This window comes from Lampetra planeri, chromosome 26, assembly GCF_965212315.1.
Source record: "Lampetra planeri chromosome 26, kcLamPlan1.2.h2, whole genome shotgun sequence".
Lineage (NCBI taxonomy): Eukaryota > Metazoa > Chordata > Hyperoartia > Petromyzontiformes > Petromyzontidae > Lampetra > Lampetra planeri.
The window spans coordinates 118,017-138,963 of NC_136132.1; the positions used below are offsets into that span (position 1 = coordinate 118,017).

Here is a 20,947-nt window from a genome sequence, read left to right on the forward strand (position 1 = left end):
TTTCACAGTAAATCTAGAAATTCTGGAGAAAAACTTTGAACCATATTTTTTCACTGATAACACTTGCGTTAAGCACGCCTAATACGGAGTTATATGAGTGCCAACAGGTTTTGAATTACGTTTTCCAAATAGCTTCTGCTTAAACTCCAATGTGTCTGACATGGCATTTGAGAAATCTGCTGGGGCAGCCACTTAATAGACAATGCCATGGAAGAATGCCATTGGTGTATGTCTATTTACCTTGGGTTGAAGCTTGATTTATACCTATTAAAACCTGAGTGAACTATTCAAGTGGGATTATTATTAATAATGCGTACGTTTTATAGTTTTTTTTAATATATACTTTAAAGCTATGACAGTTTGTAATTGTTTTGCACAGATGGCAATGGAATTTCATGCTTGAGTGTTGGGGTTTATCGGTGATGAGTTGGTGATATTTATTATTCTCTATTGCCCTTTATCCTAATGTTGCACTTTTACATTGATATTGAGAGTTATTCCAGTGTGGTGTCAAAAATATACAGTCCATTTAAAGTCCCTGCCTCTGCCATAGTTCTCTCCATTGTAGGTACACAATGGATAATGGAACCTGACATACTCATGCCCTTTTTAATACCCTTTCTGTGTTAATAATACTCTATCTTTCCAGAAATGGAGCCTAGAGCCTTGAGAATTTATTTTTTAACCAAGAGTGCATTTTCAAGATATGCTGACCCTGTAAATTACACACCACTGACAGGTCAAATATTGAGTGATTAATCGGTGAAAACATTTTTTTTATCTTGGCTACACTAACATAAAACGCAGGTGTGGATTTACATCAAATTGAGGGATTAATGCGATACAATTGTAACTTGGAAGTGTTTAAAGAAATTAACGGTTAATCCATAACTTCACCTTCTCTGTTACTGCATCCGATTCCATCAATTTATCAAACTGCCAGTTACCCATGCACAGTAATGCATATTTAATGTCATTTGGCGTCTCTTGACAATGTTAAACTGGGTACTTCACAGCTACTGTTTTCAGGTTGTTGTGACCCATTAGCAGAATATCCATCAGTGTCATTGTTCCGGGAGAAAAGCCACCCCCTCGGTTAAATGTGTGATACGATGCCGTATACAATTCCCGATACAAATTGAAGAGCATTTGTAACAGTGCGCCTCCTTGGCATTGTTTATTTAATGAATTCATTCTTTATTCGGTGTGTTCACAATAGCAAGAGCGCGGCATACAATAATTCAAAAAATATATATGCATTATGCATGCAACTGGAATTGACTACCAAAAATCGCGAGATACTGCGACACATCAAAATGCTGTATTTGTGAGCATATGCTTCTCACTGCGACCTCATATCACCGTTTCCTTTATAACAGGCCATGCATATTTTCACGATATGAATGCGCTGGCTTTTTTGAAAACTCCATTGCCTTTTGACTTTAAACAGTTGCTGTAAAACCACATGATTACTCAAACCTTAACGTACAGCAGCTGTTGATTATATGGAAGTGTGCATGGAGCTGTTGTGCAAAGGGCAGAGTTCGGGTGCCTTGGAGCTCAGCCATTCCTTAGATACTATCTGTCCATCTTTCTCAGGCAACGATTATTCCACATCATGAGCACCCTGCACCTGCTGCTTCTCTCATTTCCCAATTGAAGGCGTTCGAGACGACGAGAATCCTGAATTATGAACCTTTCAGGGCACCACCAGACTACAATTAAATATTTTTGGAGGATTGTTTTTTTTTATTCTATTTTATTTTTCTACCTACGTTACTTTACCGAAAGAACCAAAGAGTTTTTTTTTTTCATTTCAACTGAATGTTCATGGTTTTCTGTACGAGTCGCTAATCATTTCCGTAATGTTTTGTATAGCTTAATGGACTTTATTGCCCAAATATGCGTCTAGATGGTGGTAATTTTACAATTTTCAAACACCCTCAAACCCACATTCTTTGGGTCTTTCGGTAAAGTCATGTAGATTTACCCTCAATCCCAATTTACTAAAGCGCCACCTAAAGGAGTGCGGGTTCACGTAAATGATTCCACCCATCCACGCCATTGAATGGCATCGTGTGGCAGTGCTTGTGTTTTTTTTAATTAACAAGGGCACAAATAACAAAGATGTAGCCACCATAAGTGAGCCCATGCATGCGGGGGGTTTGTGGTGGGGCACAGCACATGGAGGCTCCTTGGACATGTAACATTAATTGCAAAGCTTGACATCTAGGTAGAGAATATTAAATGCATTATTAAGTGGGTTGATGGACATGCAAAGGGTGGCAGACGAGCGTAATGTGGATGAGAGACGGGGGTGGCTGCTGGGTGATGCAGTTGAGGGTGGGATATTTTGGGTTGGGTCGGGGTCGTGCTGGGGACAGAGTAGGTAGTGACGAGAGGAGGCACGGAGGGTGAGGAGGGCAGCCCCCGGGGCACGGCCGGTGTGCGCGTCACGTGGAGTCGCCAAGCATGACTCCGAGGCACAGAGCCAGCTCCGACTTCTGGATTTTGCCGTCGCGGTTCACGTCGCAGTGGTGCATGAGCGACGAGCGAAATCGATCCAAGTCCACTCCGCTGAGACTCGGCTAGGAACACAAGGATGCATTAGTGTTTCAGGGAAATGTACGTCAATGTCTGATGCATCCTGGCTTACCGGTATTAGCCTTTTTGCCTGGTAGGTCACAGTACTGGTTGGCTGGGTGAAGTGATGCCGGGTTGGTATGTGACCTAGGCTGGCGATTGCTTAAGGATAGGAGCAACCACTACAAAGCTGTGTGCATGGAATGCATTACAAAGCAACGCTGGACTTGTACTTCATGCCTACAAATAACAGCTGATTTGAAGTCTGGTGACCTCAAACCAGGATGACTGAGAGACGGACCAGAATTGAAGAAGCTCAAAGACCCAATACCAAGTGGAACTGCATGCTTGATAAGTACATGTATAATGACGATGTCCCTACATCACTATTATTAATGTGTACTCTGCATATCTTTAATGCCTATTTTATGCAATGTTAGACAAGTTATGCATTATATATGTGTGCAAACGCAAAGTGAGAATGAATAAAACATCTGCATTGATGTGAAAGACCATTAATGCGGCCAGACTGGCTCGTTAGCAAAGGTGTGTCCTGTAATGAGAGTGATATTTAGGACTGGCGAGATGCCGTTTCCTCCGGTGAGCGGTTTGTAAGCAATGCATAATGGGCTGCATGCGGTGGTAATAGGAGGACCCTGCTGTTACGCTTGACATTTGTAGTGCAAGTATTAAGAGAACGAGAGAGTCTGGCCACAGACAAAGGTCGTGTTAGGATTGAACGGAACACAGTGGGTGTAATTGTACCTGCCGCCACCTTGGAATGTTGACATTTGGCAATGGGCTAGGTAAACTAAGGAAATAAATACATGTTATCACGATTGCTGGGCAGATGCCTATATGCCCAACATTCACAGCAGCTTGCAACAAACAGCACTGTTTAAGTTATAATCGATAAGAGTTTACAATTTTTCTTGAATTGAGCGAGGTTGTAAGAACTTGGGAAAATACGACGGGAGGGAATTCCAGTCGAACAGTGCGAGGGAAGCAGCAGAAAGAAATGCTGCGATACATTTACGAGCATGTGACAGGATGTGTACGCAAATAGATACATGCATTAAATTTATAATTATTTTGCTTTGATTTATCAAGTGAAAAGAACGTACACCAGTAGCATCGGTAATTTGCTGCTGTGGTTTGTGATTTAATTTTACCCATGAGATAAACAAATCATTGGGTCGTTCCCACTGTTTCCCACTACTGGACATCTGTGAAAAAGAGCTTCATAGCTCATCGGATTCCTCCAGTTTAAATAAAGATTCTGGTTCACATTTTATACCGTAAGTAAACTGTTTTAAGTTACATTCTTGAATCCATTATGCCATAAAAACTCGGGTGAAACAGAGGTCAATATTTACATAGTGCTGATGAGTTATTTTTTAAATTACTAAATATTTGTTTACGTCTGAACCCTAAATCTAAAGATCCTACCATGCAAACACTGATTAAATACTGTGCAAGGAATTCCACACGTACACAACTTTCCCCAACTCACCCTGACGAGCTCAACCATGTCCTTGACCAGTCCATCAACCTCTGCACCTTCCAGCACACCAGTACCACTCTGTAACATCAGTCCACCACAGGTAATCGTACTGGTTCCAGCTTCTGTGTTTTACCTATGCTTTGAGACAATATCTTGCCATTATAAGTATTGCTGCATATGCAGCCCCGTTAGAGGGAGGCTGTAGGGGGCTCAGTGCCCCCCCTGCTGAAAATTCAAGCCCCCCCCCCTTCTAAATTATTGCAGTGAAATCAATAAATATTACTACAAAAATAGGTACAATAAAAACAATAGGCGTCTCAGCTTTTGCTCATCTACACAGAGGGTGAAAGCTAGAGCAGAATGCACATTACACCAAAGCAAACCATATCTTCACTCATTTTGTTTAGAAGTTAACATACTTTTGAAGTTTTTTTTATGCTGTGCAGCACCCCTCCTGATTTTTTGTATGCTCCCCCTTTAAACAAGGTCAGACTGCAGAAACAACTCAGCAGATTCGTCAATAACACTGCCTTCAAAAGAAAAAGCATAATAAGGGAAGTCTCAGGAATGGCCTTTTCCTCAGCATACTACAGAGATGTCAGAGAGGTAGAGTGAGATTGCAGGGCTGTGTGTCACTGGCCCGTGATGAAGTATTCATACGCTTAAATCTTGACTTAAAGCTTTCGTGACTGCAGGAATTCATACTCTGGGTCTTTCGGTAAAGTCAGGTAGATGATGTTTCCATCCTACCTGCCGATGTTAGCAGTTATTTCCGACTCTCTGAGTTGCATTCCTCGATGTGGCGGTGGCTACATTGACATGCTAATCTCTCACAATACAATGGCCAGACCAATAGCTTTGGGGTACCCTCGATCTTCCTTTTCTAACCCCGCCCACTCACCCTTGGGCTGCACCCATCTCAGGCCTATATAACACCCTGCTTCAGCAGCTCTCTTGCCATATTTTTTCACCTGAGGATGATGGCTTGTGTTGCAATCGAAATGTATCTTTTTTTCTATCTACGTGACTTTACTGAAAGACCCAAAGAGTAATCATATGCTTGCTTCTTACCACGTCGTAATGGTCGAAGATTTTCTCAAAATCCCTTTTCCTTATTTCTGGAGTAGTGTCCTGGGAAAATGAAAATTTGGTCTTATTAACACATAGGCTTTCACAACCAATATCATCCATAATACAGGGTGCTTGAAATGTTTTTAACACTTCTCTGGAACTATCGTTTTTAATGGGAAAAGAACGGATAATACACTGTAACATGATGACAAATGTTTGCTAATAACTTCAAAAAGTAAAAGAGTCTCCACTTGTTCGCCATCATTGTCAACGCGTGCCTGGAATCTTCTCCAGGTGGTCTCCAGCGCCTGGGGGCACATTTCTTGTGGTGTTGTTGCAAATTCTCAGAAGTGTAAAAAAATGTAAGCACCTTGTACAGGTTTTTTTTTGGGTTAGATCACGTAAATATAAATCTGTCCTTAAACCCGCCACCACCCAACACAGCCAATTAAGGCTTGATGCATTACAAAATATGCAGATGTACCATCCAGCGCTGAATGAGGGTCTTCCAGCCACACCGTGGTTGTTTGTGGGGGATTAATTAGTCATACTTCATAAAGTTTGTCAGCACTTGGCGAAGGTTTGAAGCACAGACATGGGAACATAGAAGGCAGGACAACTACTAATTTCGCTGCACTGACCTCTGCAGACTACCATGCAGCCCTGTGTAAGTACAAACATGAATGCATACGGTACTTCACAATTCTATACTGGGATACATACAGTATTTATATTTTCAGTGCAGCTTTTTGTCAGAGGCTATGCGTATTCCCCACGCCTCCTGGGCATGCTCCTCTGTTAATGTTTTATATAATTATGGACCCTGCTGTACCCTAGAAGTTTGCAAGAGACCACACTTATGGGAAATCATTTTTCATTTGGTACATGGCGAACTGCAGACATCGCAACCCATTTATTTTTCATTTGAACCTGTCGGGGTATCTGGGCGCTTTTAGGCAGTCCCATTATTTTAAAACACAGCTGCTGAGCACTTGGCCCGAAGGCCCAAAATGTCAAGCGACCAGCTTGACAAGGGTTAACACGCTTCTTGAATCGAGCAAGGCTGTTATGCGAGCTTGAGGAAAAAAAGACGATTGGAGAGAATTCTAACGTGGAAAAATTCGACGGAATAAGAAAGAGAAGCGTTGTGACGTGCAGTGTGGTGGTTGAACAGTAGAGTTTAGACAAAACAGTCTGGTAGAGTCCTCGACATCGGTGGAGGAGTTAATGAGTGAAGTCCACGGTAGTTGCAATAGAAGAGTGATAAGGAGGTGGCGGTCCCATTTCTCTATTGTGACTCCAGTACTAAAACATGTCTCATGAAGTGCCCAGAAAATGTGACAAGTTCAATCTATTAGCTATCGGATGTGTTTTCAGGTTCTATTAGCTATCATGTGTAATCGAGAAGGAAATGAGGCGTTTAACTCAGTTCCTGAAGATGCCCCCATTATGTAGAGAGAGACGTCGGACATCATGCCGAACAGCATGCGGTACAATCCAACAAAAATCAGAGAGTGCCACAACACGCCTGTGGAAACCTATGCAGTGGTGGTATATTTCACCTTCTTGTGGCTGCGTTATCATTGTTACCAGCACGTAAGCCCGAGATTAATCGTTTTGCTAAAGCCATATTAAAGTGCTTATATGTGTGGTTTTTTTAAATTAAGGATTTGCATAATGGAGACACTGGTGTTCTGATGACAAAGGCTTGGTTGTAATACCTCATTAAGGCGATGTTCTTCTATAAAAAAACAAACAGCAACTTTGATAGCTACACACAGCTAAATATACATATACTATAACTAGTATTGGCCAAACATTCCAATGCTGACAGATTACGTGCAGATTACTCATTTGGAATTACACAATGCATCATCACCCCCTACTGTGAAATCTTAGCAGGAATGCAATGTCTGTATGCGTTCCATTGCTGCTCCCAGAATACCTGTGTTACATGTCCCTGCTGGTCACTGGCTTGTTTGATCGAGAGATGCCATGGGGATGCCGTGTTCCAGACACTCTGTGGACCTCGCCTGCCCACTGTCCCCCGTGACAACCATTCTACAAATGCAGGCACTCTTGTCGAAAACGATCATGGTGGCTTAGAAGATGAATCCGAGATATATATGTGGTGCTGACTTTGCAAGCATCTCTTCTTTTATCATGGCCAGTTAGCTTAATGTAATAACATTAACTTAGGTCGATTAATTAACTAACAATGATAACTAATTACTTGTTCCACGATAACACACTGTGTGGAAACCGGTCCAGAGTTTGCTTGTCAGTCCCTCCAGAAAAACGCGATTATGCGATCGCAAGATTCCACGCAAAATCAGCCAAAGTCCGCATATTTATGTGGGGGGCGCGTTTTTTCAAATACGCCGCACTTTCGCCGCATAAATTGCAGATTTCCGCGCGCAAAATATGCGGACTTGCATGATTTCATAATCCCCGCATTTTCGTTGCAAAAAGTCACATATATCTTAGCAGAAAGTTGAAAAATGTTGCGTTTACTTCACACAAGCGCAGCCATTTCCCCTGTTGCCATGGGAACGTTATGAAGTGACGTCACTCATTACGCGACATCATTGAAAAGCTGCAAACCCCGCGATGCCAATGAAACCATGATGAAGAGTTTATGCAACTTTACAGTTGTAAGATTGCACTTTTTTGTTAGTAGTATGTAAATTTACATTACTGTAAGACTGTACTGTTACTGTATTGCTTACGTTACTGTGCACTGAAAACACTTATTTTAACAGAAGATGTCTGTTTTGCATAGCTAGCTCTGTAAAACAGGATGCACACATTTTATTTTTTAATATTTTATTTATTCATTTTTACAGAAGTTGTAGCATATTCATTTTGTAAAGCTACAGAACTTGTTCGACTCAATGTTTTGTAAATTTCGATTTAAAGCTTTCGTGACTGCAGGGATTCATCTTCTTGGTTCTTTCGGTAAAGTCACGTAGAAGGGAAGTAATAAAATAATAAAAATAAAACATAATAAAACAATTCTCACATGTAAAAATAAAACATAATAAAACAATTCTCACATGTGAGAATTGTTTTATTATGTTTTATTTTTATTATTTTATTACTTCCCTTCTACGTGACTTTACCGAAAGAACCAAGAAGAAAATGTTTTGTAAGTTTGAGCCATCTGTTTGTTAAGGTCTGAAATAAAACAAGATGAGAACTTAAATATTCCCAGCACTTTCTGTGATGTAGTATGCTTGCTTATCATAGGAAGTAATAAGAAATTACTCTTTACATTAAAGTAGTAGCCTAGTGAATAGGGTGTTGGGGGAATCACTTTTTTTTCTCTTTTTCATCAAACCGCAGTTTTTGCAAGTTCCCGCAATTTTTGCAAGTTCCCGCAATTTAATCGCATAAAATTGCATAAATATCCCGCATATTCCATCGCATTTTTTAAGAAAACGTGCCGCATAATCAACGATTTTTGCCCGCAACAATCACCAAAAAACTCCGCGTTTTTCTGGAGGGACTGGCTTGTACTGATTCAATGCTCCTTTACATGATGCACTCCTCCAAATGCTGTGGTGCCGATGGGTTGTGTCAAGAATATTTTTTTTACTTGGAAAGACAGATATGTGGAGACATTGTTTACTTATCTACGTTTCAGTATTCGTGATTACTTAATCAGGCCCTTTTTAAAACAGCAGCCACTCCCACATCCTGCCTCGTGAAGGCAGAAAACCCCCTGAAAGCAACACCTGGCACAATGCGGCTGATGATGATGATTTGCCTCACGTTGCCAACCCTCAATCAACTCCTCCCGTCCAGCAGCACACATTTTAACAGGTGATACTTTTTTTAATAAAGTGTTTTATGTTATCCCATTAGAGTAATCGAACTGATAATCGGTAGAGTAAGGATATACTTTCCACATTTTTTAAAGTAAGCATATCCGATGGCCCAGCTCTATAAAGCAGGTAACCCTAGGAAGTCACTTTGTTGTGTTTGCTGTTGCACTCCACTGAGATGCGAGTCTGCTACCCGCATGCCTCAGAGTTTGTGGTCGGCTCACCTCGATGCGAAAGCACAGCAGGAAGTTCCCAGTGTCGTGAAGAGCCATTATCCTGAAATGCACAACAAACCCGATATTTATAATTATTGTAAACCACTCTCGCCATCATGGATAGGCTTCGTGCTCTTCACACAGGGTATCTGAATGGACAAACGGCTTGGCATGTGGAGTTACTTTCACATGTATTAGCAAAGGAAGTGCAGATCACTGTAATGAGACTGGAGATTAAGAGGAAGATGTAAAATTGACAGCTTGCCATCTTTACTGACGGCTCGCACTGGACGGGCGCAACAAGTGACATGGACGCAGCATCACCGATGTCCCGGGTAATCCCAAAATGCAAGCAAGGCTATGAGAAGGGATGTGTAGGGATGAGATGCATGTTTTGTACCTGGTCATGTCCCCCAGGTCCAACCGTCCATCCTTGTTCCTGTCGAACAGCTTCATCTGTAAGATATGTTATTTATTTTTAAAAAAACTCGCTTGGAGAAGCCTTCGTCAAAACCTGGAGGTTAGTTACACATCCTCTTGCATCGTGTGGGTTATCTCCTGCATGTACGGGATTGAAATTGGGAGCATTTATAAAACAAAAAGTCAAAATGGTTTTGGGACATGGGGCATCACCAATCATCTCTTGTTTACAGCCTTAATCCAGTGGTATAAATTCAGCATTTATTTGGTGGGGCGAGTTAATCTATCTAGCATCCACTTTTAATTTCCCACAGAGTAATACTTATGTTTAAAAACTTGTTAAAATTAAGCACGAAGGATTTTAAAGGCTTCACATTGCTAGCCATGCGCTGTGTTGACTTGGTTTGTAATTTACATTGCAAGTGGTATCGATGGAATGGTCATGTGATGACATTTTAATGACGAGAGCAATGCATCTTGGTGAGATGCGACGGGATCCTGAACATAGCAACTGGCGAACACAATCCAGACACGGACAAGCAAGGCAGTTAACACTTACAATCGTTGTTTACAAACCGGCTCGGTTTGTTTGGTAACATTGGTCATTAAACAAAAGTGCACTGACGAAACATGAAATTCCGATGGGATAATTTCATATAGAGCAAAAAAAATGGCAGCAATATTCCACCGAAATTTATTTGCGAGATTATTTTGCTGAGCAGCGCAACTTTCGCTCGAACCTATTGTGCCGAGAGGCCTCATCGATTCCCATGTCGCTTTGAATGTCACTGAAATGCTTTTAACGGCAAGTTTTTTAAAGCATTTTTTTTCTTTCCCGTATTGCTCTAAAGCAATGGGGCAATGGCTGTAGTGGCTCTGGAGATAATGGCGGGACTAGGATAATGGGTTGAAGCCCTCTGAGCACTGGGGGAATACGGCAAGCGAAGTATGGTAATTTGGTGAAGAGAAAAGTTTCCGTCTCCAACCGGATAGGTTCATGCTCAGGTTATTTTATCTATAAACGGTTCCACCAAACCACACCCCTCACCCTCATCCCCCCTTCCCCCATTTCAAAATAGCCGTGATGCTAAATTATAAATATTCACGTTAAAAATATTATCAACCTTCAGATTATAAAAAAACACTGAAATGCACTCGGCATAATTTTTGCTGTACGCACAGCCAATTTGTTACGAGTACATTTTATTGTTGTTTAAATAATGTTGCCTCTTGCCTCAGCTGCGGCGCAAAGAAGAGCAAAAGAGAAATTCTTGAATTGTTAACAACCCGTCATTTTAATTATCCGCGTTTGTGAAAGTCAAGGAAAACGTGAAGACTCCCTCCTTGACTGCGTTTGTGCAAGAAAATCAGACATTTTGAACATTTCACGGCTGTGCTGTAAAAATAAAATTTTACAATTCAGCTTTCAACTTTGTTGTTTTAGTGAAAACAGAGGGAAGCACTCTGCAAGGGCATGCTCCAGCAAACCGCTGAACCCAGTAACTTAGTTTTACTCCAGGCACTGGGAGAATAATAATGGTCTGGAATATAGCCGGGGATTATTGTCATACTCGATATTTTCTGGAGAGCTGCTAGGCTGGATTTGGAGTAGGCATATTTGGTAATAGGTACTAAGAGAGTACAATTTACACTTGTAGATTATAATTATAATTGTTGTGCCTTGTACACACCACCATAGTATCATGAGGACAAAATAAGGTGAGATTAATATGGCCTGCCAAAATAACTTCATGGGAACAGCATTCCGGACTTCTCGGGCTGAAATGAAGCACATGTGTATAGATCTGTGATGTGTCTTTGGGTAGTACGGTGCATCGTTCGGCATGTCCACACTGTTCCACGTGCTGAGAGCTGCTTCAAGGAGCAATTCATTTCCTGTTATCAGTTCCAGAAGAAGCTCCCAGCACATGGATTGAAACGCCAAACATCATGCTGAACAACACGCGGTACGACCCGAAACCAAACGACTCAGTAGTTCACTGCTGTTTTGTCTGTGAATGTGGGCAACGGAGGCCTGACTGCCACTCGTGAGTCAATGCTGGTCACTGTAGGTTCGAGTGGGAATTGAGCTGCTTTAGAGAAGCGTCTCTTGCTAACGTAACTCACGCATTCAATGCGTGCAGTACAGGTCGGGGATGCACATCAGGGTCCCTTACCATTGCATCAGTGTACTCCTCCAACTTGTGGTCGGAAATCTTCTTGGTGTGTCTTGCCAGGAGGTCGCTGAGAAAATTCTAACCACATAAGTGAAAGGGAACATACCCGTTAACAGCACACAAAGACAAACCTCCACGTGTAGCCTACACAGGCTGTTGGGTTAAATGCACCTATAAAGGCCTTCAAGCCCACAAGAGAGTGATGTGGTCAGCACCACGCCATGCCACGTTTGTTTCCCCAGTGCTAATGATTGCACACTGCACCAGGTACTCATTTGCAGCTGAGCCGGCCTAGCAGAGGCCCAGGATGGGTTCAAATATTTGCCACCATTATTGGTCGTGAGCGCAAACCTAACTCGGGTTTGATTCACGCAGTGTGCTAACTGCTACACTACCGCTCCCCACACACACATACAAGAACATGTACAGACAGTAACTTCAAAGTTTAACCAAAAAGGCAAAGGTATCAGAGGGGTCCTGCCGCTTGAGATTAAGGGGAACGCTAAGGCACCTGGGGGTACAGCTCATCGATAAAAGGCGACCTTGGTCTTGTTCATGAGATCTGGTCTTGAGGCACGTCTGCTCTGTCGTCAACCAGCGAGGGAGCCAGTGACAGATGGAAGCATCTCAGGGGTTACCCTGGGTTTAGCCGACTCACATGCTTTCTGTGTTCAAACGCTAATGATCGCCTGGCGCGGTGAATGCAAAGGAATTTCACCTTGAGCTCGACGGCAGAGATGAAGCCACTCCGATTGGAATCGTATTTCCGCCAAATCTAAGAGACACCCGCAAAGGATAATAATGATTAAAAGCACAGTAGGAAAGCCAATAATGAACACCATTTCAAACACAGGTGGCCACAGAAACTCAAAGGGGTGCACAATCATGATTTCCATTCTGAAAAAGTATCATTTTACTGCCAGGTTCCTTAAGCAAATGAACACATTGAGAAGGATTGAGTTAAACAAATCTGGAATTGGACACGTACAGTAGCATAGCCTAAACGCAGGGCTGAATCTCTCGTGTTTTTGGATTGCTCGTAGACTGAGGTGTGGTACGGGACTAGGAGCTATCAACAGAGTGGGATGCATCATGGATTGAGTGTGCCGAGTGCATAAATATAGTCCGGGTCACTGACATGGACAGACCTCTTTATAGAAGTGTAAACTGTGCAGAAAGAGCAAAATCTGAATAATGTAAATGTAAGATAGGAGAAATCTTCGTTTATCAAGATTTCTCCTATCTTACATTTACATGCAAATTTCATCTCTAGCCCCGCCCACTGACCCTTGGGCTACACCCATCTGAAACCTTTATAACTCCCTGCCTTAGCAGCGCTCCCGCAATATATGTTTTCCTGCTTCAGCAGCTCTCACCTGATGACGATTGCTTGTGTTGCGATCGAAACGTCGTGATATTGTGATTATTTTTATCATTTTTTTCTATCTACGTGGCTTTACCGAAAGACCCAAAGAATATGAATTCCTGCAGTCACGAAAGCTTTAAGTCAAGATATAATCTATGATGCACAGGGGTAATGTCTCTGACAAAACTCTACCAATTGTGTAATTAGAATGGCACATTGTCACATGTCTCATGATCCTTATACTAAATTGTGCAGCTGTGCCCCGACAGAAGTGGCATCCCAATGCAAGGCACCCAGCTCTGCAGGGCATCGCTGCTAAACACACTCGCAACGGGTCATGAGACATTAAATTTCACACACCCGACTGCCTTGTTTTTCCAAAAGGTCAAGCTATGGGAAAGGAAAGATCAATCTAATTTTTCCCCTCCATTTCTGTATTGTTTCCAGCGCCTTTCAGTGCTGCACAATGCTCTCAGCAGAGGCTTATTCCTGTGGTGCCCAAATCAATTCCCACCCCGAGTACAGCAGCCTCGAGTGGATCTCAACCCTCCGAGTTAAACCCTGCAATGGCTTTAACCTTTTCGCTCCCGATCCCCAGATTTCAGGATTGACATTTAATGATGACGAGCTTTCCACGAAAATGATTATATGCTCACAGGTGCACAATCGTATGACTGTCACGAGAAAATGCAAATTACCTCTGTGATTTATTGCACTGAAATCTGTTACAAAATTACACGAGTGCATTTTATTGCAGAAAGAGTTCAGGTTGTTTTTATTTCTTTAAACCGCAAGCCTCCGCTGAGTGCTTTAGCTTGCAGGATTTCTGGCGTTTGGGTGCAGCCAATTTTTGAACTGCATTGTATGGATTACTGAAAGTTATTCAGTGGGCTATATTAATACACCCAACGTCAGCCTTCTCATTCCGTCGCGGTTAAAAGGGTTAAAGGATAAAATCTGACTTTAGAAATTTTCAATTAGACTGTGGCGTGATGCACATTTGTGCGTGTTTGTCTACCTGGCTTTGGCAGTGAGCACATGAAAGAGCATCGTTATTCCCCAGCCTGTTGCCAGCCAATGATTTTTTTTTGAGGTGCTCTTACTTTCCCATTCTGTTTAAATATGTATCCTTAAACATGAGAATGGATGGGGCTGGAGCATGCCATTCCTTTAATATTCCTACTGGGATGTGCTGAGAGGTACCGTTTTGTATCAACGAGGTACGACTCTCCACATCATGGCAAGCGAGGGCACATGAAAGCAGTTTAAACGATTACTGCTCAAAGTTTACTTCCATTGCAACTGCTACTGGCACCTGTTAGATCCATAAGGGTGCAGGGTGTAGTGGGATGGTGCAAGTCTGTCTCAGTCAAAGATCCCGGAAATGGATTTCTGTACCCGGAACACGACATCCAGTATCCCTCTCACTATGACTATGGCTACTTACCTACTCCAGTGACCAGGAATATATTTGGTGAGAAATTAAGCCCTGGGTGTTGAAATTACAAAACATCAGAACCACTGATGAATCATGTAATGTCTTTTGGTGACAATTTCCACGTGGCAGTGGAGTTTGGCCACGCGTCATAGACTTTTATTGGAGTCTCTGTTGTATTTTTGGAAAATTTACTTACCCTGCCAGAACCCCCTGGGGTCCATCCAAGTTACATGTGGTACTCAATATTTCTTGGCTTGAAGGAATCAATTTTTTCTGTTAATATTTCTAGCGGGCAGCTGTATGTTTCGTTATCGCTCATACCAGCGCATTGGGGAAACTCGCATCTGTGTTATGCTGTCAGTTGATGCTTTGCTTTCAGCGGGAATGGTAACCGAAGAGATTACATTGGCACGATTGGATTAAGGATTGTTACCCTCAGTTCTGTTGTGTGTTGTCATGTCCATTATCATATGGATGATGCTTATTTTGACTTAAAAATGTGAACATCAACCAGGGTGCAAATGTCACAAAGGTATTTTTAAAGATTTTAGCATTTTGAAGCTCCTGGAAATTGAAAATTCTTCACTGCCCTAGGGTAAGATTCACTGATTCTGTGTACATGTATTTTGTATCATATCTCAAACATATTTGTTTAATAAGTCTTTTAATAAACAATTAACTTCACTATGGGAACCTCATTTGCCAGTAAAAATATGACAATTGGGTTTTTTTAATTGTTTTTTTTTTACCCTTCTATCTGGCAACAAAACTGACACCTTTTTACAAGGAGTCATGTTTGTATAGACCGCAATACCTGCAGTCATAATACTCAAGGACAATGCACCATCGACTCCTTGTAAAAAGGTGTCAGTTTTGTTGCCAGATAGAAGGGTAAAAAAAACAATTATCATATTTTTACTGGCAAATGAGGTTCCCATAGTGTAGATGCTTGCCCCGAGCTCTCATACTCTGATGGTGCATTGTCCTTGAGTTGTGCGCCTTTTGGCGTCATCTGGTCCAACCCATGTGAGACTAGGCTCTAAGGAAAGCTGTCTCGGGTGTGGACCAATCAACTTCAAGGACAGTGCACATTATCAGAGTTATGTCTTTTGTTTGTATTATGACTGCAGGTATTGCGGTCTATACAAACATGACTCCTTGTAAAAAGGTGTCAGTTTTATTGCCAGATAGAAGGGTAAAAAAAAACAATTAACAATTAACTTGGTTGAGTTGTAAAGTGCTTATCAAGGGATTGTGCATGAAAGAAGCTGTATAAATTCAACCATCTTATGTAACCACATAATTCCACAGCATATATATGTGTTAATTATTTAACACCTACCATTAAGAATATACACGTAATATATAGTGGGCTTTACCTACTGTCTACCAAATATATTGTCACACTACAAGGGAGGTAAATGTTCACTGATGATGGTGATCGTGTATTTTAAATGTTTAGCTTGAGACTTAAAGCGACTGAGAACTTTAGACTGACCCTGCCCGATGAGTGAAGTCAAGGCAATCATTTTTGGGGGCACAAATTTAATTTTGTTTAATTACTAGTTATAGGCGTAGCCTCAACTACGCTTGTATTACTAGTTACAGGCGTAGCCTCAACTACGCTTTTATTACTAGTTACAGCCTCAACTATGCTTGTATTACTAGTTACAGGTGTAGCCTCAACTACACTTGTATTACTAGTTACAGGCGTAGCCTCAACTACGTTTATATTACTAGTTACAGCCTCAACTATGCTTGTATTACTAGTTACAGGCGTAGCCTCAACTACGCTTGTATTACTAGTTACAGGCGTAGCCTCAACTACGCCTGTATTACTAGTTACAGCCTCAACTACGCTTGTATTACTAGTTACAGGCGTAGCCTCAACTATGCTTGTATTACTAGTTACAGGCGTAGCCTCAACTGCGCCTGTATTACTAGTTACAGCCTCAACTACGCTTGTATTACTCGTTACAGGCGTAGCCTCAACTACGCTTGTATTACTAGTTACAGGCGTAGCCTCAACTACGCTTGTATTACTAGTTACAGGTGTAGCCTCAACTACGCCTGTATTACTAGTTACAGGCATAGCCTCAACTTCGCTTCTATTACTAGTTACAGGCGTAGCCTCAACTTCGCTTGTATTACTAGTTACAGGCGTAGCCTCAACTACGCCTGTATTACTAGTTACAGCCTCAACTACGCTTGTATTACTAGTTACAGGCGTAGCCTCAACTACGCCTGTATTACTAGTTACAGGCATAGCCTCAACTACGCTTGTATCACTCGTTATAGGCGTAGCCTCAACTACATCTGTGCGACATTTCAACTTTCTACTTCTTCCAGAAAATTATTAGAAATTACATCTTGCCACTCAGTCAATGGATCACAATTGTCTATTTAGCAGTAACATGACATTTCAGAGAACCTTCCAATATGCCTGTGGATAATACACTCTAAGGGCAGGGAATTTGATTGACTTTGGTATTACGTATATAATCCTAACATATGTGCCATTATTTGATTAGTGCTATAAAAATTACAAAAAGGCACCTTTCATTGTTATTTGAGCTTTTCAAAGGAAATATATTTTACATATGATTAATTCTGTGATTTTCATGAAATGCATAACCAAACCTTCCCTAGAACGTGATAAGTATATGTTAATCTGAAGGAAAACATAATCACGTGATTTTTGTAAGTGGCATTACAAACTAATCCCCTGATTGGTTTCCATCGCGAAATAAAGTGTTGTAGATGTAATCAGATAGAAGATTGGTGGAATATATGTGGAGGATGAAGGAAGGGTGGCTTTCCAATGTTCTTTTTTGGGTTGCACCATGTATGGCTTGAAAACAAAACGCGAAAACACATCAGAAAATAGTCGGAATGGAGGCGTTTACCAGGGCATGAATTAGAGTGAACGACCAGAGATTGGTGACTTCAGAAAATATATTAAGCCAGAGTGTTGATGACAATGTATAAGTAGACCCTCGCTTGTTGAATATGTCCAGGATCTGGCAGGAGGAACGAAGCAATGGTGAAAAGTGGTGGCGTCAATCACATATGCCGTGATGACCTCTTGACCTCATTAGCGATAACACGTATTGACATGGGACCTGGCTTGTGGCCTCACCTTCATGAACTCCACACTATTGTCCAGCTTGAGCTGCCGACGGAACAGCAGCAAGAAGTTTTCATCCTCGGGCAGGATCATGTTAGCCAACTGCAGAGCAAAAGTGATTTGTAAACGAGAGATTGGGGTGGGGGCAGGGTAGACTGATGTTGCCTTGTTACATTATTTTTTTTTTTAAAACGTGTTTTTTAAATTAAACAGCAACTTGTTACGGCATCATGATTGGGAATTGGACAGCGAATTACAGGGTTAAAGGTCGTGAGCACAAACCCTTGTTGCATGTCTATGTGTGGGGGTATGGGGGGAAGAAGATGGGGAGGAAATAAGCTGGGTGCTCAGGGCAGAACCAATCTTAGCCGTCAAAATAAAAGTGACGACCCCTGCATGCCCTCATCTATTCTCTGCTGCCGCCCTCAACCACCACTCCCCACCACCCTGCAACCCAGCAGCCTCTGTTATGGATCAACCTAAGAATCATACCTGTGAATCGTAAACCTTACAGGGGTGTATAAACAGTGATGATGACAAAGGTGAATTGGTCACGCACAAGGGAATGGATTTTCCAGGGGATCTTTCCACGGGTGCAAAGAATGAGTATTTACATGCTTCAATGCAGCAAATAACATTCTCGTCCCTACTCTGAAGCCGTAACGCACATTCAAAATCAAAGTATAAATGAAAAACAAATTCATGAGATCGCCGAGTGGTTCATAGGTCATAGCACTGAGTCAGCACAGCTACGATCCTGGGTTCAAATCAGAGCAAGTGCCGTGATTAAACTGGGTTCTCAAATGCAGTGAGTTGATGGTCTCAGCCTCGACACTGATGACTGCCCGACAAAAAATGATATTAAAATTAGATTTTAGTTAATTTGGTCAAATACAGATTTGGAAATTTAGGATAACATTGAGACTCTGTTATGATAAACAATGCCATAGCAGAGTGTATGGAAAAAACGTGCACCCAACTGTGCAAAAGATAAAAGGCCACTTAAAGGATTTTTCAGAAATCCTGTGAAAAAAATATCTTGTGCAGCCCTACTCTGAGAATTTCTGAAATTTATTTTTCATCTCATGCCTGATGTCGATAGCACAATGTAAATAAATTGGGGGGGGGGGGGGTGGAAGAAATGTTTTAATATATGAAAGAAAGAAAAAATAAATGTTATATCTTTTCATAGTTATGCTGCTGTTTTATTTGATGCTTTCACCTGCAGTTCAATGCTCTTTGCTGTGTGCATACACAGTGCAAGTCTTATGGGCTCTGGTAACTCTTTATTTTTATATAAGCGACGCGCTCACCTCCTCGATCTCCAGCTTCCCGTCAGCTGTGGCATCATAGATTGACATGAAGCGATTCCGCAGGCTCCGGACCTGAGCATCAGTTGGGTTGCTCTAGGAAGGCAAAGAGCGGCACGGAACACAGCAGGAATAACCATAATTACACACAGCAGTGTCCACATAATGCATGGAAGAAATATTCTTTGGTTCTTTTCGGTTAAGTCACGTCTAAAAATAAAATAATAAATCAAAATAAAACAACACATTACGACGTTTCGATTGCAACACAAGCAATCATCATCAGGCATAAAAGAAATAGCAACAAAAATCTAACTAGAAAACTATAGACCGACATACAAGCAGACAGACATCACAACGGCACACATAGAGAGGAGTATACAGGCACACGAAAATTAAATAACCTAGTAAAATATTGAAATGTGATGTAATACAACACAGAGAGTCGGTTAACACACAATTAACGCATGGCCTGGTTGACTACGTGTTTCAAAATTTGCTAAGTTAGAATTTTAAGTGTGAGCAACAAATATCTAACTAGAAAACTATAGACAGACATACAAGCAGACAGACATCACAACGGCACACAGAGAGAGGACACAAATCGGCTGTGTGAGCAACAAAAATCTAACTAGAAAACTATAGACAGACATACAAGCAGACAGACATCACAACGGCACACAGAGAGAGGACACAAATCGGCACAAAGAGATGGTCGTTTCTGTGACGGTCCCTTAAATATAGAGAGGAGGGGGAGGGGACGGGGGGAGGGAGAGGGCGGGGAGATCAATGGGTGCACGCCAACGTACTCCTATTGTAAGTGAGATGATAGACGCGGCACGGGAGGCAAACCTGAAAATTAGGACAAACACGGCACGGGAGGCAAGCCTGAAAATTAGGAGACAAGCACACGAAAATTAAATAACCTAGTAAATTATCGAAATGTGATGTAATACAACACAGAAAGTCGGTTAACACACAATTAACGCATAGCCTGGTTTATTACGTGTTTCAAAATTTGCTAAGTTAGAATTTTAAGTGTGAAATTTCAAGGAGAGGACACAGGCAGAGAGAACAAATAGCCAGAAAGAAAAAAGGATAAGTTTAAAACTTCCCCGTAGAAGTGGTTCAATCTTAATTTGGGAGCTTTCGTGACTGCAGGAATTATTCTTTGGTTCTTTTCGGTTAAGTCACGTCTAAAAATAAAATAATAAATCAAAATAAAACAACACATTACGACGTTACCCAACTACTGCACACGACATGCAGTCTTAAATTAAGTCCATTAGCCCAGATGAGATATTTTACATGTCGGTACCACCTGAGGCAACAAATGTATTTGTGTGGCCAAAAACTGTGAATTATGTGATAGCTATTTGAAATGACTGGGGTGACAATTCATTCACTCGTATTAAACATGATGTGGTACTCATTTCTGCTCCGTACCAAGCTGCTGTCATTGCCCCTTAATGAACACTGATTTAATGTAAATAGCAGCTAAGGGAATGTTGTACCTCAATTGTTTTATGCAACTGATCCCTGGCCTGTAAGCGTATGTGTGGCAGAGGTGGCCAAGTCGTTCAAGGGTCAGAGCACGGAGTTGGCATCTCTGAGATCCTGAGTTCAAGGCTGGGTTTCAGCCACCCATTATTAAACTGTGTTGGGATAGTGAGTTGACGGTCTCTGCCCAGTCATGAATGAATGCACACAAAAACATTTTCTCATCATATAAAATTAGATTTTCCACTGAATTTGTCTAAATTTCACCTCTGCAACAAGCAGTACACATGGTACCGCTAGGCCCCATCACTACCCTTCTCACAGCAAAGCGCTGATAACAGCAAAATTGGAAAATTATTTTGGGAAAATGGCATACCTGGTATTTGAGTGATAGGGGCGGTGTTACCAA

At 41.6% G+C, this 20,947-nt stretch overlaps 1 protein-coding gene across 1 annotated transcript in view; it reads right to left on the minus strand.

Moving 5' to 3' along the window:
• Nucleotides 1-1,742: 1,742 nt before the first annotated feature.
• Nucleotides 1,743-20,947, minus strand: part of LOC144727819 (secretagogin-like) — a 33,207-nt gene continuing 14,002 nt past the window's right edge. The window contains exons 3-11 of the mRNA XM_078606941.1: nt 19,042-19,134; nt 17,741-17,830; nt 12,516-12,572; nt 11,798-11,875; nt 9,601-9,656; nt 9,210-9,261; nt 5,159-5,218; nt 4,097-4,165; nt 1,743-2,588 (exon numbers count right to left, since the gene is read on the minus strand). Of these exons, the coding sequence (XP_078463067.1) occupies nt 2,454-2,588; nt 4,097-4,165; nt 5,159-5,218; nt 9,210-9,261; nt 9,601-9,656; nt 11,798-11,875; nt 12,516-12,572; nt 17,741-17,830; nt 19,042-19,134 (690 nt within the window). The 3' untranslated portion in view covers nt 1,743-2,453. The remainder of the gene's footprint in view (nt 2,589-4,096; nt 4,166-5,158; nt 5,219-9,209; nt 9,262-9,600; nt 9,657-11,797; nt 11,876-12,515; nt 12,573-17,740; nt 17,831-19,041; nt 19,135-20,947) is intronic.